At 51.7% G+C, this 12,365-nt stretch overlaps 8 protein-coding genes across 8 annotated transcripts; 3 read left to right on the forward strand and 5 right to left on the reverse strand.

Moving 5' to 3' along the window:
• Positions 1-531: 531 nt before the first annotated feature.
• GNI_054570 (hypothetical protein) lies at positions 532-1,014 on the forward strand (the record flags this gene model as incomplete). The annotated part of the gene is made up of 1 exon (XM_011131585.1): positions 532-1,014. The coding sequence occupies one exon, from the start codon at positions 532-534 to the stop codon at positions 1,012-1,014; it is 483 nt and encodes a 160-aa protein (XP_011129887.1).
• Positions 1,015-1,523: 509 nt separating this feature from the next.
• GNI_054580 (hypothetical protein) lies at positions 1,524-1,772 on the reverse strand (the record flags this gene model as incomplete). The annotated part of the gene is made up of 1 exon (XM_011131586.1): positions 1,524-1,772. One exon carries the CDS (start codon positions 1,770-1,772, stop codon positions 1,524-1,526), a length of 249 nt encoding a protein of 82 aa, XP_011129888.1.
• A 73-nt stretch (positions 1,773-1,845) lies between these two features.
• Positions 1,846-2,919, reverse strand: GNI_054590 (hypothetical protein; the record flags this gene model as incomplete). Its single annotated transcript, XM_011131587.1, has 1 exon — positions 1,846-2,919. The coding sequence occupies one exon, from the start codon at positions 2,917-2,919 to the stop codon at positions 1,846-1,848; it is 1,074 nt and encodes a 357-aa protein (XP_011129889.1).
• An 806-nt stretch (positions 2,920-3,725) lies between these two features.
• GNI_054600 (hypothetical protein) lies at positions 3,726-4,496 on the reverse strand (the record flags this gene model as incomplete). The annotated part of the gene is made up of 1 exon (XM_011131588.1): positions 3,726-4,496. The coding sequence occupies one exon, from the start codon at positions 4,494-4,496 to the stop codon at positions 3,726-3,728; it is 771 nt and encodes a 256-aa protein (XP_011129890.1).
• Positions 4,497-5,061: 565 nt separating this feature from the next.
• GNI_054610 (hypothetical protein) lies at positions 5,062-5,820 on the reverse strand (the record flags this gene model as incomplete). Its single annotated transcript, XM_011131589.1, has 1 exon — positions 5,062-5,820. The coding sequence occupies one exon, from the start codon at positions 5,818-5,820 to the stop codon at positions 5,062-5,064; it is 759 nt and encodes a 252-aa protein (XP_011129891.1).
• Positions 5,821-6,322: 502 nt separating this feature from the next.
• Positions 6,323-9,778, forward strand: GNI_054620 (dynamin family protein; the record flags this gene model as incomplete). Its single annotated transcript, XM_011131590.1, has 1 exon — positions 6,323-9,778. One exon carries the CDS (start codon positions 6,323-6,325, stop codon positions 9,776-9,778), a length of 3,456 nt encoding a protein of 1,151 aa, XP_011129892.1.
• A 250-nt stretch (positions 9,779-10,028) lies between these two features.
• GNI_054630 (hypothetical protein) lies at positions 10,029-10,898 on the forward strand (the record flags this gene model as incomplete). Its single annotated transcript, XM_011131591.1, has 1 exon — positions 10,029-10,898. The coding sequence occupies one exon, from the start codon at positions 10,029-10,031 to the stop codon at positions 10,896-10,898; it is 870 nt and encodes a 289-aa protein (XP_011129893.1).
• A 155-nt stretch (positions 10,899-11,053) lies between these two features.
• On the reverse strand, positions 11,054-12,009 carry GNI_054640 (hypothetical protein; the record flags this gene model as incomplete). The annotated part of the gene is made up of 2 exons (XM_011131592.1): positions 11,054-11,117; positions 11,171-12,009. 2 exons carry the CDS (start codon positions 12,007-12,009, stop codon positions 11,054-11,056), a joined length of 903 nt encoding a protein of 300 aa, XP_011129894.1.
• Between the last annotated feature and the right edge of the window lie 356 nt (positions 12,010-12,365).

Consider the following 12,365-nt stretch of genomic DNA (forward strand, 5'->3'; position numbering starts at 1 on the left):
TAGAGTAAGATCTATTAGTTGGTCGACCAAGTATGAGCCGGAAGTTTGGAATTGTTCGGACCTCTCTGAGGCGCCACAAGGGACAGCGTGGGTGACGGATGTGACGTGTGAGGAAGGTGACAAGGAAATTTCTGCGCAGACCGAGGACGAGACGGAGCACAGAATGTCGAGGGGTTGATGCGACCAAGCGACTTCTACTTGTGTGGAGGAAATGCGGCTGAATCGAGCGTCTGTAACCACATTTCAGTAAAGAGCATTAAGACGTGGCTTCACCGGGTCATGGCTGGTATTCAGTTCAACGATTCGATTGATCGGGAGTCAATTATGCAAAACGCAACAGGTGCTGTTGGGGGAAGCCTTGCCCCTGTTAGCCGTGTGTGGTGCCGCGCACGCTCGTTCGGGTGTGTTAAAGGCCGCTGGACCTTTGCAAGCTCTTATTCTGGGACACAAAGGTGGCGCTGGGTGGCTCAGCTCCATGAGTCATTTTCTCCTCCGTTTGTTCTCAACGCTCGCGGGCAGAGAAGGGATGGAATGCTATGCTTCAAAACGGTCGTTGAACAGAAGATCGTGCGCCCTGGGGTAGGGGAAAACAAAAAACTGAACGGCAAGCAACTAAGGGACCGCTATGGCCTGACATCCGATACCGCGGAGAAGTTTGATGAAGTACACCATCAGATCCAAATGAATGTTCCGAGATCCAAGTTCATTCTTTCCCGACTACAAACGCTGATCAAAGAAGGAAAGTTGGACTTCAAAATGTTAAGAAGAGATAATAATAATAGAATTTCTAGTTACTTCAAAACGCTCTTTTATTCTCGGACGCTCGGGGGGTCGGTCGGCAGACGCTCGGGGGGTCGGTCGGCAGACGCTCGGAGAGTCGGTCGGCAGACGCTCGGGGGGTCGGTCGGCAGACGCTCGGGGGGTCGTGTTCGGACTTCATTCGATTTCTACCGCTTTTCCTCACCAGCTTCTCCGCCCAGATCAGGTGAAGGCTGCACGAACAACCTTGCCTGAGGTAACCGTTGCACAAAGCGTTTGAGTTTGCTTGCGGGCTCTCGAGTTATGTCGGAGACGATTATCCATTCCTCCAAATGATCTTGATCGCTGGGTGGTTTAATTTTCTTTCCTTGGTCGCGAGTAACTTCTTTAGAACTCCAGTCGAGGAGAGTATGTGCGGTAATCCGAAAGCCGTTGGGAGACACACGGGTGACACGATGCGGTGAGGACCATTTTGAAACGATCTTCTCAGAGCTATCCGTCGTGACAGCATTTCGGTAGACTTCCTTAGGATTCAGTGCTACTAGAACATAGTCGTACAGAGCTGTTAAGTTGTTGAGTATTGCAAGTCGTATTTCATTTGAGGCAACGAGACGGTTTGACGGATTCTTGCCTAGGAGTCGGTAGTCTTGAGCATAAGGTAAGACAGGGTCGCGACCGTGAGTCAGATATGCGGGAGAGTGTCCATTGGACGAATGAATGGTAGCTGAAAAGGGCGAGGCCTAGTGCATCGGGAAGATCGAATGTTAGATTACGAAGATATAGAATTTGACATTCTGGTGTTGGGGTGTCCAATCAATAGCTACTTCTTGTTTCTTCTTGTTGGGTGTACCCTTCAGGAGGTCTGTTAAAGGTGTAGTAACTTGTGAGTAATTCGGAACAAAGGAGTGTAGGAAACCAGTTACGCCGAAAAGAGAGCGGACTCCGTGGGTCTGGGTAGGACTAGGGGGGCTTTCGGGTTCGTACGATACCACAGGCAGACCGATTGGTAACATACTAAGCACAAGGTAATACAAATTTCATTCCGTAATGACATCTACCACCTCGCGGTTTCTCGTGAAAATTACTCTACCTGGCTTGTGCCCAGCGCGGGTCGGAAGGCCACTCCCAAATGAGATTTTTTTGGTCTTCGGACGCCCGGCCTCTTAGCAACTGTGCGCCCCAGCAACGACCGATGGCTTCGTCCAAGGCTCCTAATATCCTTGGGTTCATGGCCACAGGGGACATACACTCTGCAGCCGCGGGCGTTGTGAGCTCTGGGCTCGTTGACTCTACATCCGAGACTACCACCTCCGCAACGTCTTTGCCTAACAGCTGGAACACAAGCGGCTCCGGGACAGCCACCTCTTCATCATGGAGGTCGAACGGGACCAGGTAGTACGGCGAAAGATCGCACTTGAATGGCCTTTTGACAGGTGCTTGTTTAGCGACTGAATCGCTGATAGGTTCGGCGGCATGTTTACAAGCGGGACACCGCACGGGACTAATCTCCCATGAAAGACTGACATCAAGTGTGGGGGGGAATGCCCCCACACTGGTCTTGACTGGCACTGGTCTTGAAGTCGCCACTGGTATTCGAGTCCTCTCCGGTTTTGAATAAGTCGCAGCCCTCATCTTGAGAGCGACGAAAACGTCATCATGTTCAGCGTCCCGGGTTTTAGCGGCCAGGGCTTTAGCGTCCTGGGTGAATTCATAGTCAATGACTTTGTCAGTGAAGCGCAGCTTCCTGTACAATCGATAGTGAAGCATCCGGTCCAAGGAGTCAGGGGCGACCTGCCGTGTGTCTATGAAGGGCACATCGCCGGCCCTGATCAGCGACAGGACACGCTTACACCCAGGAGTCGGCGTTAAGCAGTTGCGACGTCTGGCCAGCAGGGCACTCAGGGCAGACTCACTCAGAGCACATTCTATTCCATTCTTGCGAAGAGACTGCACCGTCACCGAGATGGTGGCCAGTTTTCGGGAGGACTTCCAATCACGACTAAAACCAGCAAGCGCGTACAAATGGCTCAGTCGCACCAATTGAAGCGTCTCGTCATCAGACACATCATCCCAGAATGGACAAATTACCTTCACACCCAGCAGAGCAATCGCCCATTCAGCGCAGAAAGTGCCATTCTTAATGGACGGTGTGCTTCTCATCTAGCAGCCAAGGCAGCGGAGAATCAGAAATAATTATTCCCCGAATTGGGAGCCGTCGATGCTCCCAAATACTTCCACCGTACACGCTGCTACGATAACTACCATTCGCTGACAAAGAGAACTCAACTGCACATCACTACTCGGATACCAACTAACAGGCCCTACTCACCTTACAATACCAAATGGAAGACGATTCAACAACTATTCGCTACCACCTTAACTGCTATAAAAGGTTAAAGAATATTATCCGAGTCTTAGAATCACAGGACTGTTGGACGGAACAGCCTGTGGTGCCACTCCTATTGCCCTGACTCGGTAGCTGCCCTCGTACCGTCCGTCGTGCGGCAACGTGCTTGGGGAGATATTTGCACTTGACCAAGGGCAGGGTCCATTCAAAACAAACCCCTTGTCATTTGGTACCGTAATGGGGCAAGCACAGACCATAACGAGGCAACCATAGACATCCGAGTAGGATCTTTTTGACGCGATGTGATGTATAGTACCGCGCGCGACATAAAGGTCAGAGTTAGCGGGTCGTCAGAGTTGTCACAGGTGCGTCGGAATAGTAAATGACATCGGTGCAGGGTTGCATGTCAGGGCTGGATGGCCGCGCGTAATCTCGCTTGTACCACGAATACGGGATAGTGCGGACTACATGGCAGTTCGGTTTCTCGAAACCGCCGAGGTCCGGAGTCTGTCGAGATCAAAAGGGTTACGAAGAGTTACGAAGCAAGAGATGATCTCATGAGATGATTCTATTTAAGTGCTTGTGAGGTTGTCAACCACCCCTTGGTTCTCCGTAAAAACTACTCTAGGACCCAGTGCGAGCCGGAGGGCACTTCCCAAACGGATCTCTTCGATTTACTCGACGTCAGGCCCATCTGTAGCCATGCGCCCCAAAAACGGCCGACGGCTTCGTCCGCTGGGGTCGTCGGCTCTGCTTTCGACAGGTGTTGGTTTGGCGGCTGAATCGGTCTTGAAGTCGTCACTGGTCTTGAAGTCGCCACTGGTATTCGAGTCACCTCCGGTTTTGAACGGGTCGCAGTTCTCATCTGCAGAGCGATGAAAACGTCATCGTGTTCAACGTCCCGGGTTTTAGCGGCCAGGGCTTCAGCGTCCTGGGTCAATTCGTAGTCTATGACTTTGTCAGTGAAGCGCAGCTTCCTATACCATCGATAGTGAACCATGCGGTCCAAGGAGTCAGGGTCGATCTCCAATGTATCAATGGAGGGCACATTGCCGGCCATGATCAGCGATAGGACACGGTTACCCGAGACTGGCCTTTGGCAGTTGTGGCGTCTGGCCAGCAGGGCACTCAGGGCAGACTCATTCAGAGCACATTCTATTCCACTCTTGCGAAGAGATTGCACCCTCACCGAGATGGTGGCCAGTTTTCGGGAGGCCTTCCAATTATGACGAAACCGAGTAAGCGCGTACAAATGGCTCAATCGCAGCAATTGGAGCGTCTCGTCATCAGACAGATCATCCCAGAATGGACAAATTACCTTCACACCCAGCAGAGCAATCGCCGATTCAGCGGAGAAAGTGCCATTCTTAATGGGTGGTGCGCTTCTCATCTAACAGCCAATATAGCGGAGAGTTAGGAATATAGCGGAGAATCAGAAATAATTATTCCCCCGAATTTGGAGACGTCGATGCTCCCAAATACAATGGGCACGCTACTACGATAACTACCATTCGCTGACTACCATAACGAGGCAAGCATGGACACAAGAGTAAGATCCTTTTGACGCGATGTATAGTACCGCGACATAAAGGTCAGAGTTAGCGGGTCGGTGCGACGTGGGCATTCGTTGTAAACATATTCTGGGTGGACAGGCATCCTCTCACGCTGAGAAAGGCATTTTCAGCCGGACCGGGTATCTGGCAATGATGTGCGAGTGATAAAGGAGAGACCGTGAATATGGGACGATGCCTCTAGTACTGGTGGTACCACAAATACGCGGGCGGTACCACGAAAACGGGATAGTGCGGACTACACGGTAGTTCGGTTTCCCGAAACCGCCAACCCCGAGTCTGTCGAGATCAAAAGGGTTACGGAGAGGGAAGGGTCACGAAGGAAGAGATGATTCTATTTAAGTACTTGTGAGGTGCCAACCACCCCTCGATTCTCCGTAAAAATTACTCTAGGACCCAGTGCGAGCCGGAGGGCACTCCCCAAACGGTCCTCTTCGATTTATTCGACGTCAGGCCCATCTGTAACCATGCGCCCCAAAAACGGCCGACGGCTTCGTCCGCTGGGGTCATCCGCTCTGGTTTCCACAGGTGTTGGTTTGGCGGCTGAATCGGTCCGGAAGTCGCCACTGGTCTTGAAGTCGCCACTGGCATTCGAGTCACCTCCGGTTTTGAATGGGTCGCAGTTCTCATCTGGAGAGCGACGAAAATTTCATCCTCCAACCGTCCGGAGTCCTGGGTCATAGCGGCCAGGTGTTTAGCGTCCTTGGTGAATTCATAGTCAAGGACATTATCGGTGAAGCGTAGCTTCTCATGCATTTGATAGTGGACCATGCGGTCGAGGGAGTCAGGGGAGATCTCGGATGTGTCGATGGAGGGCACATGGCCGGCCATGATCCGCGATTGGAGACGCTCAGCCCTGACCGGAGTCAAGCGGTTGAAGCGTTTGGCCAGCACCCTCTCACCCAGGGCACATTTTACTCCACTCTCGCGGAGAGACTGCACCGTCACCGAGACCGTGGCCATTTTCCCCAATCGGCTGAGATCACGATGGAGACAGTCATCAAGCGCGTACAAATGGCTCAATCGCATCAACTGGAGCGTCTCGTCATCAGATACATCGTCCCAGAACGGACAAATCACCTTCACGCCCAACAAAGCGACCGCCCATTCAACGCCACTCTCGCCCACCGGTGTGCCTCTCATCAAGAAAAAATTTTTTCCCTTTTATTCAAGTTTATTTATTCGAGTTTATTTATTCCTGGTTCTGAGAACTGGGTACTGGTGAGAACCTCTTGTCCTGGTTCGGTAGCTGCCCTTGTTATGCAAAATTCTATCGGCGCGCACGTCCGCCTGCGACCACCAGATCTTCTTTTGCCTGTGCGAATACCGTCGTGCGAATACCGTCGTGCGGCAACGTGCTTGGGGAGATACTTGCACTTGACCAAGGGCAGGGTCCATTCAAGATAAACCCCTTGCCATTTGGTACGGTGGTGGGGCAAGCACAGACATTTGATGCGATGTGGTGCATAGTACCGCGACGTAAGGGTCAGAGTGTTAGCGGGTCGGTGCGAGTGGGAATTTTGGGGGGTGTTCTTTGGACGGGTGTTCTCCGAAGGGTGTATTCGGCGTGGGTGTGTTTTTGTATGGTGTTTAGGGTAAATGTTCTCGTGGGGTGCGAAAGAATTTTTTCGGGGCTTCATAGCGAATGTCTGTGTCGCACACAGAGCGCGTGTTTACCGCAGACGATGTGGTTTGGGTTCGAGAGCGTGCGGAGTGTGCGAAGAAATCTTTATCAGCGAATGAGGTGTATCAAATAGCATCGCATGTGTTGTCATCAATTGGTCGTTCGCGCGAAATGCCTCGTATAGTGGCATTCGGCCAGCAGTCGATGGGGAAGACTACATTGCTGGATTCAATACTGGGGGCGCCTATGGGATTTTGTTCCAGCCAGATGGCTACCAAACAGCCGATTGAGATATCGATGAGTCCCTCGGCGGATGATCAAGTGAGTGTTCGTATAAAGGACCGTATGGCCGAAGCAGCGCGTGAGATGGATGTGGATGAGCTGCCGAGATTTATGAAAGAGCGAATGGATTCGATACAGGGGGTGGTGTCCGATGAATTGCACATCGAAATTAGCGCCCCTAACTCTGTGCACATGGTGGTGGTCGATTTACCAGGTGTTCAATTAAGTAATGAAAGGACCAAGGAAATTACTAAACGCATAGTTCGGGATTACATTACCCATAACCCCAACAATCTGTATGTTTGGGTCACCAGTATGACGAATGACCCAGGTAACACGCACCACGAGTTTACTGACTTCATAAGCGAACTGGGACTTAACTCTGAGCAAACCATTATGGTCGGAACGAAATCCTTGAAGTTCTTGGATGACCAAGCACTAGAAGACAAGTCGCAACGCCGACTGTGGGAACGTATTATGCAAGTGCAACCTTTACAAGGTCAAATAATTCCCATTTATCTCCTAGAGCTGTTTCAGCTGGACCAAAGGGAAAGGGAGAAGCCGTACTCCGAGAGAGCTAAGATCATGTTCGATTGCTTAACGAAAGGTTATGATGCATGCCAGAGACGTTTAGAGTCCTTCGTTGATGATAACAGGACGGAAACAAAGCAGTTGTCGACGAGCCAAGTCGTTGAATATGGGGCAAACTCTGAATATGGGGCGAACCCTTCCAGATTATTGAGTGCCATATATCGTGGGAAGGGGAGGGGGAGTTCTGCATGGGGTGGTAGTAAGCGAAGAAGCGCCGAGAGCCAAGGTTTGCTAGATCTCTTCGACTACGATAGGTTCATTGACCATCTGCAGGAGCTGATTAACGCGTTGATAGCTCGAAGTCTGGAAAGGGAATCAATAAGTTTAGAAGAGAGTATCGTTCGACTCGAGAAGGAAAAGAAGGAGCTACAGAAAGAGTTGGAGAAGAAAGAGGGCTTGCGTGGGCACTTGCGTGAATATCTTCATGAGATTGCCTGCACTGCGACGGAAATTAAAGACGGCCGGTACCAACCTAGATCCGATGAGACTGTTGAAAGATTTTTGACCAAGTATGGTGCTACCTTAGAACAGGACTTGGTCGCAGGAGATCGTTTGGCATACAGATTGTTTGGAAATAATTATGATTGTAGCTATCCTGCTGGGTATTGGACGAAGGCCCTTGGTCATATGAGAGAAGCCGCTGACTACCGATGGGATCGTGAATGGGAGGCTATTACAAGTCCAGTGGATAACGATGATAATAATACAGAGGATAATTTTCGTCAGGATATAGTACCTCGACCCCATCGGAGTTGTGAATTTTGCCCGGGTCAGCTTGTTCGATCGCGGCATAATAGTAGTCGTGAGGCGGAAGGAGAGTTCCTAATGATGCTCGGAGTCGTGAGGAAACGATTGGTTCAGGAGGAAGAGCAGACAGCCGCACCAGTGAATGTATCCATATTTTACGCCGAAAAACAACAGCCTGGAGACCAACAGACTGTTGGAGGCCAACAGACTGTTGGAGACCAACAGACTGTTGGAGACCAACAGATTAATTTGGAGAACGACCCGGAGGGTAGTAACATTCGGGAAGTGGAGAGCGCTGGAGAATTGGATAAAGAGCTAAAAAGCACGAACATAACCGGTCGACTGAACTGGTGGCGGAAACATCGCGAGAGATCGCGAGACCCGGAAGACCTTCAGGTAGTGGTACCTATATTTTATATTAGGTCGCAGAAAATACCCGAATCATCCGGCATACTGGCGTGGCTACTGAACCAGTCTCGAGGTTGGTTCACTTTGCAGCTTGTTAGAGTGAAATCTATTCAATGGTCGAAACAGGACCCCACCGCATCCCATTGTGCTGACCTTTCTCAAGCACCGCAGGGAAGAGCCTGGGTTATCAATGTGGCACATGAGGAAGGCGCCCAAGAAAACTCTCAGCAGAACGAGCATAAAATCCCATGGGTGAGGCAGTACATTTCTCCTAGACTGCTGTCAATGCCTGGGCATAAGGATTGCTATGTGGATAAGGGAAATGAGTATTGCGTTTCAACAGACAGATTGTTCGTTGACGCTCGTCCTGACGAGTTGAAGGAGCTAATGCGACCAAGCGACTTTTATTTGTGTGGAGGAATCAGTGCGGAGTCAAAAATCTGCAACCATCTTTCTTTAAGTACAATTGAGACGTGGCTTTCGCGAGTCATGGCTGGAATGCAATTCAACCACTCGATTAGCAAGGAGACAATCGAGCAAGGGATGCAGCGAATTGATGGGGTTATGAACAAGTCGGCGATGGAGCCTGGTGTAGCGACGGAGATATCCGCCTTCACCAAAAAAACTGTGCTTCCGTTGACGCTACTGGCCGTATGCAGCGCAGCACACGCGTGTGCGCGAATGCTCCGGGCTGCTGTAGCAGACGTGAATGCTTCTATAAGTCCCCAGCACTCGTACTTGGCCAAATCTCCCGTGCTACAGTTGTATATAGAGGAGGCGATCACCCCATTTATCGGCAACTGGGCCGAGAATGCCGCGCGTAAGATGGCTTGCGTTGTTGAGGACGCCGGCGCCAAAATTGATTTTGGTGGCTTGGAGGGGCAATTCGAGCTGTGTTCCATGTTTGAGCGTTTCCAGCTGAAGACAAGAACGGCGGAAGCTCTGTGTCGACGAGTTAAAGCGGAAGTGACCAAGCGCTGGCAAGTCATAGGACGCAATGAGAATTCGGAGGGGGCAGTCACGAACGTGTGCAAGCTCGAGTTCTGGAACGTGAAAATGGTGCTGCATAGATTATGTCCCATCCGACTCCACCAGTCGTTTTCAGTGGGCTTTGCGGAATCCAAGAAAGATGCTCGTAGAGGATCTAACCACGTCGCATCTCTTTGTTTCGAGACCGACATTACTCAGAGACTAATGTTTGATAAAGATGAGTGTCGGTCAACGGACGAGGAACCTTCAGGCAATGAAGAACTCGGCAACGAAGAACTTGCCATGAAGTATGAGCTATCGACATCCGATTTCAGGAAAAGGCACGAAGAGATTTCAAACCATGCTGACATGCTCCGGTTAACGCGGCAAATTCTCACTCGACTAAAACATTTAATAAACGAAGGACAACTTGATTTTCTTCAGAAAGTCAGGGCAAGCAACGCCGGCACTCGTGCATGAATTTCACTTACACCTTTCAGTCATGAAATTCGTGCGAACTATCTCGCTGCGGATTATTTTCCTTCACGCCCCTTGGTTCCATGATGCCTCGTGGTTCCATGATGCCTCGTGGTTTCATGATGCCTTGGCCATGAAGTCAAGGGTAACGGTGAGACTGGACCAGCCTGCTGTACTGCGCACTGATGAAAAGTGCTGCTCGGGGTTTTTAAAAGAGCAAAATGGCTGGCTCGGATTTTTTTGGCACTTGAAAATGAGCAGTGTCGACTGGCCGGGCCTGCTGAAGTGGAGCTTGCAATATAATGATGGAACGGCACCCACCGAGTTAGGAGACAGAGGCGTTCGCAGCAAAGAGGATTTGGACTTCTTGCAGAAAGCTATGGAAGAGTTTTGCGGCCAGCAAGTAAACGCAGGTCAGATGGTAACCGAAGCGATGACTATAATTTCCGAGTCGACCGCACTGGACTTAGCCGCGAACAACTCAGCTCGTGTCCTGGGCGCAATTGCAGTCATAGAAGAGGCTTTCGACGTGGAACCGGAGCTAGCGCGACACCTTGACAAGTATGAAATGCCAACGGACTCCGCCACAGCGCCAGACTCCACCACAGCGCCAGACTCCACCACAGCGCCAGACTCCACCACAGCGCCAGACTCCACCACAGGCTGCGAGACGGGCCCAGTGGGTTGTCGAACATTAATCCACTTGCTGCACGAGTGTATGAAGCATGGTGACGTGACGGTGCGTGAAAAGACCTGTGAGTGCTTGGCCTTGGCGTTGCCTAACAACCTACCTATCCAGAACAAGTTTTATGAGAACGGTTTGCTCGCCACAGTGGTCGCCGAGCTGGATACCTGTGTACCATACGCGCTCGGTGAAGACGAGAATCAACGGCGGTACGTGACCAAGGTGTTTAGTGTGCTTGCCGGACTAGTCAAGCACTGTCCCTCAGCCGAAGACGAGTTTATTAACAAGCTCCACGGCCTGGAACTGCTTAAGAAGCTATCTGGTACAAAGCACGACCGTCTCACTGTGAAACTGGAGTCTATGCATACCCACCTCAAGCATCAAGGACTTTTTAACCAAATCGCTCCAGCGCAAGCTCTCCAAGCCATCAGATGCTAATATCGTTGTCAGCTAATTGACCCACTGATTCACATTAAAAAGATCTACGCTGAACAAGAGGGCGGCCGTAGTTTGGCTGCGGCTCCGGCGAAGCTCGAACTGACGGTTCGGGTGAAGAGTAGACTGACGGCTCGGGTGAAGGCTGGGGCGACCATTCAGGCGAAGAGTTGACTGACGGCTCGGGTGAACGCTGGGGTGATTGTCGGGGGGAAGAGTAAACTGAAAGCTCGGGTGAGGGCTGGGCTGACCGTTGGGGGGAAGAGTGGACTGACAGCTCGGATGAGGGCTGGGCTGAATTCCCGGCCGACGATTGGACTGAAGGCTGGCCCGACGATTGGACTGAAGGCTGGACTGAACTGTGGAATAAATATTCGTCTATCAGGTCTTCCCAGTGGGCGTAAAGAGATTCGAATCGTCGGTCTGGCAGCGGCGGTTCATAGTCTATTTTTGCGCCCTTCAACTTCCCATCGTCATTCAACCCCTGATCCTTGAACTTTTCGTACTCGGTCAACTCGCCCAGATACGCAGACCAGAATGTGTAATTAATGTTTCCTAGGTCGTGAGTCGCTTCCTCCAGGTGTTCGTGAAGACTGGACGAGTTGCTGTTGAGCAGTCGGATCCAGGTCTCGTAGAGTTGGAGGGCTTCGTCTAATACCAGGAATATCTCTTCCTTCCACAGAAGCTGGCAAAAAGCGACAAAGTCGGCCTCCCAGGACTTGCTGGCGGCTGCAGCCATGCCCATGCCGTCGTGCATCAACAAGAACCGGGCCCAGGCCTTCCCAAACAGCATTGCTTCGTCATCGAATTTTGGTTTCGTAACGGTCCAATTCACGTACTGGTCTCCCTCGCCAAAGACAGCGGCCGCCCGTTCGGGGAGTGGCCGGGTGTTCAAGGCCAAGTACAGAAACCGCCGTCGTGTCGCGGCTTCCTTCGCGTTGGCCGCCAACTCACGTTCCAACGCCGTCCAGGTTTCCAGGGTAGTCGTCGGGATTTCCCCAAGTAGTTGCTGTTCTTTCTTGGTTAACGGCAACTCACCGTTGGCCATGGACCAGTCGTCAGACAGTGATATCTCGTCCTCGTTAAACAGGTATTCATCTTCAACCACCGGCATTCCTGCGGATGGAGTTCCCTCGGACAACATCTCGTCCTCGCGCAACAGCTTCTCGTCCACCAGCTCATGAACCGGCGTAAGGGATCGAAATAGATGTGGAGGTGGAGGAGTCGGAGGTGGAGGTGGAGGAGTCGGAGGTCGAGGTGGAGGAGTCGCAGATCGAGGTGGAGGAGTCGGCGATCGAGGTGAAGGAGTCGGCGATCGGGGCGGAGGAGTCGGAGGTGGAGGTGGAGGAGTCGGCGATCGAGGTGGAGGAGTCGGCGACCGAGGTGGAGGAGTCGGCGATCGAGGTGGAGGTGTCGGCGATCGAGGTGGAGGTGTCGGCGATCGAGGCGGAGGAGTCGGCGATCGAGGTG

The sequence above is a fragment of the Gregarina niphandrodes genome (assembly GCF_000223845.1).
Source record: "Gregarina niphandrodes unplaced genomic scaffold scaffold00008, whole genome shotgun sequence".
NCBI classification, from domain to species: domain Eukaryota; phylum Apicomplexa; class Conoidasida; order Eugregarinorida; family Gregarinidae; genus Gregarina; species Gregarina niphandrodes.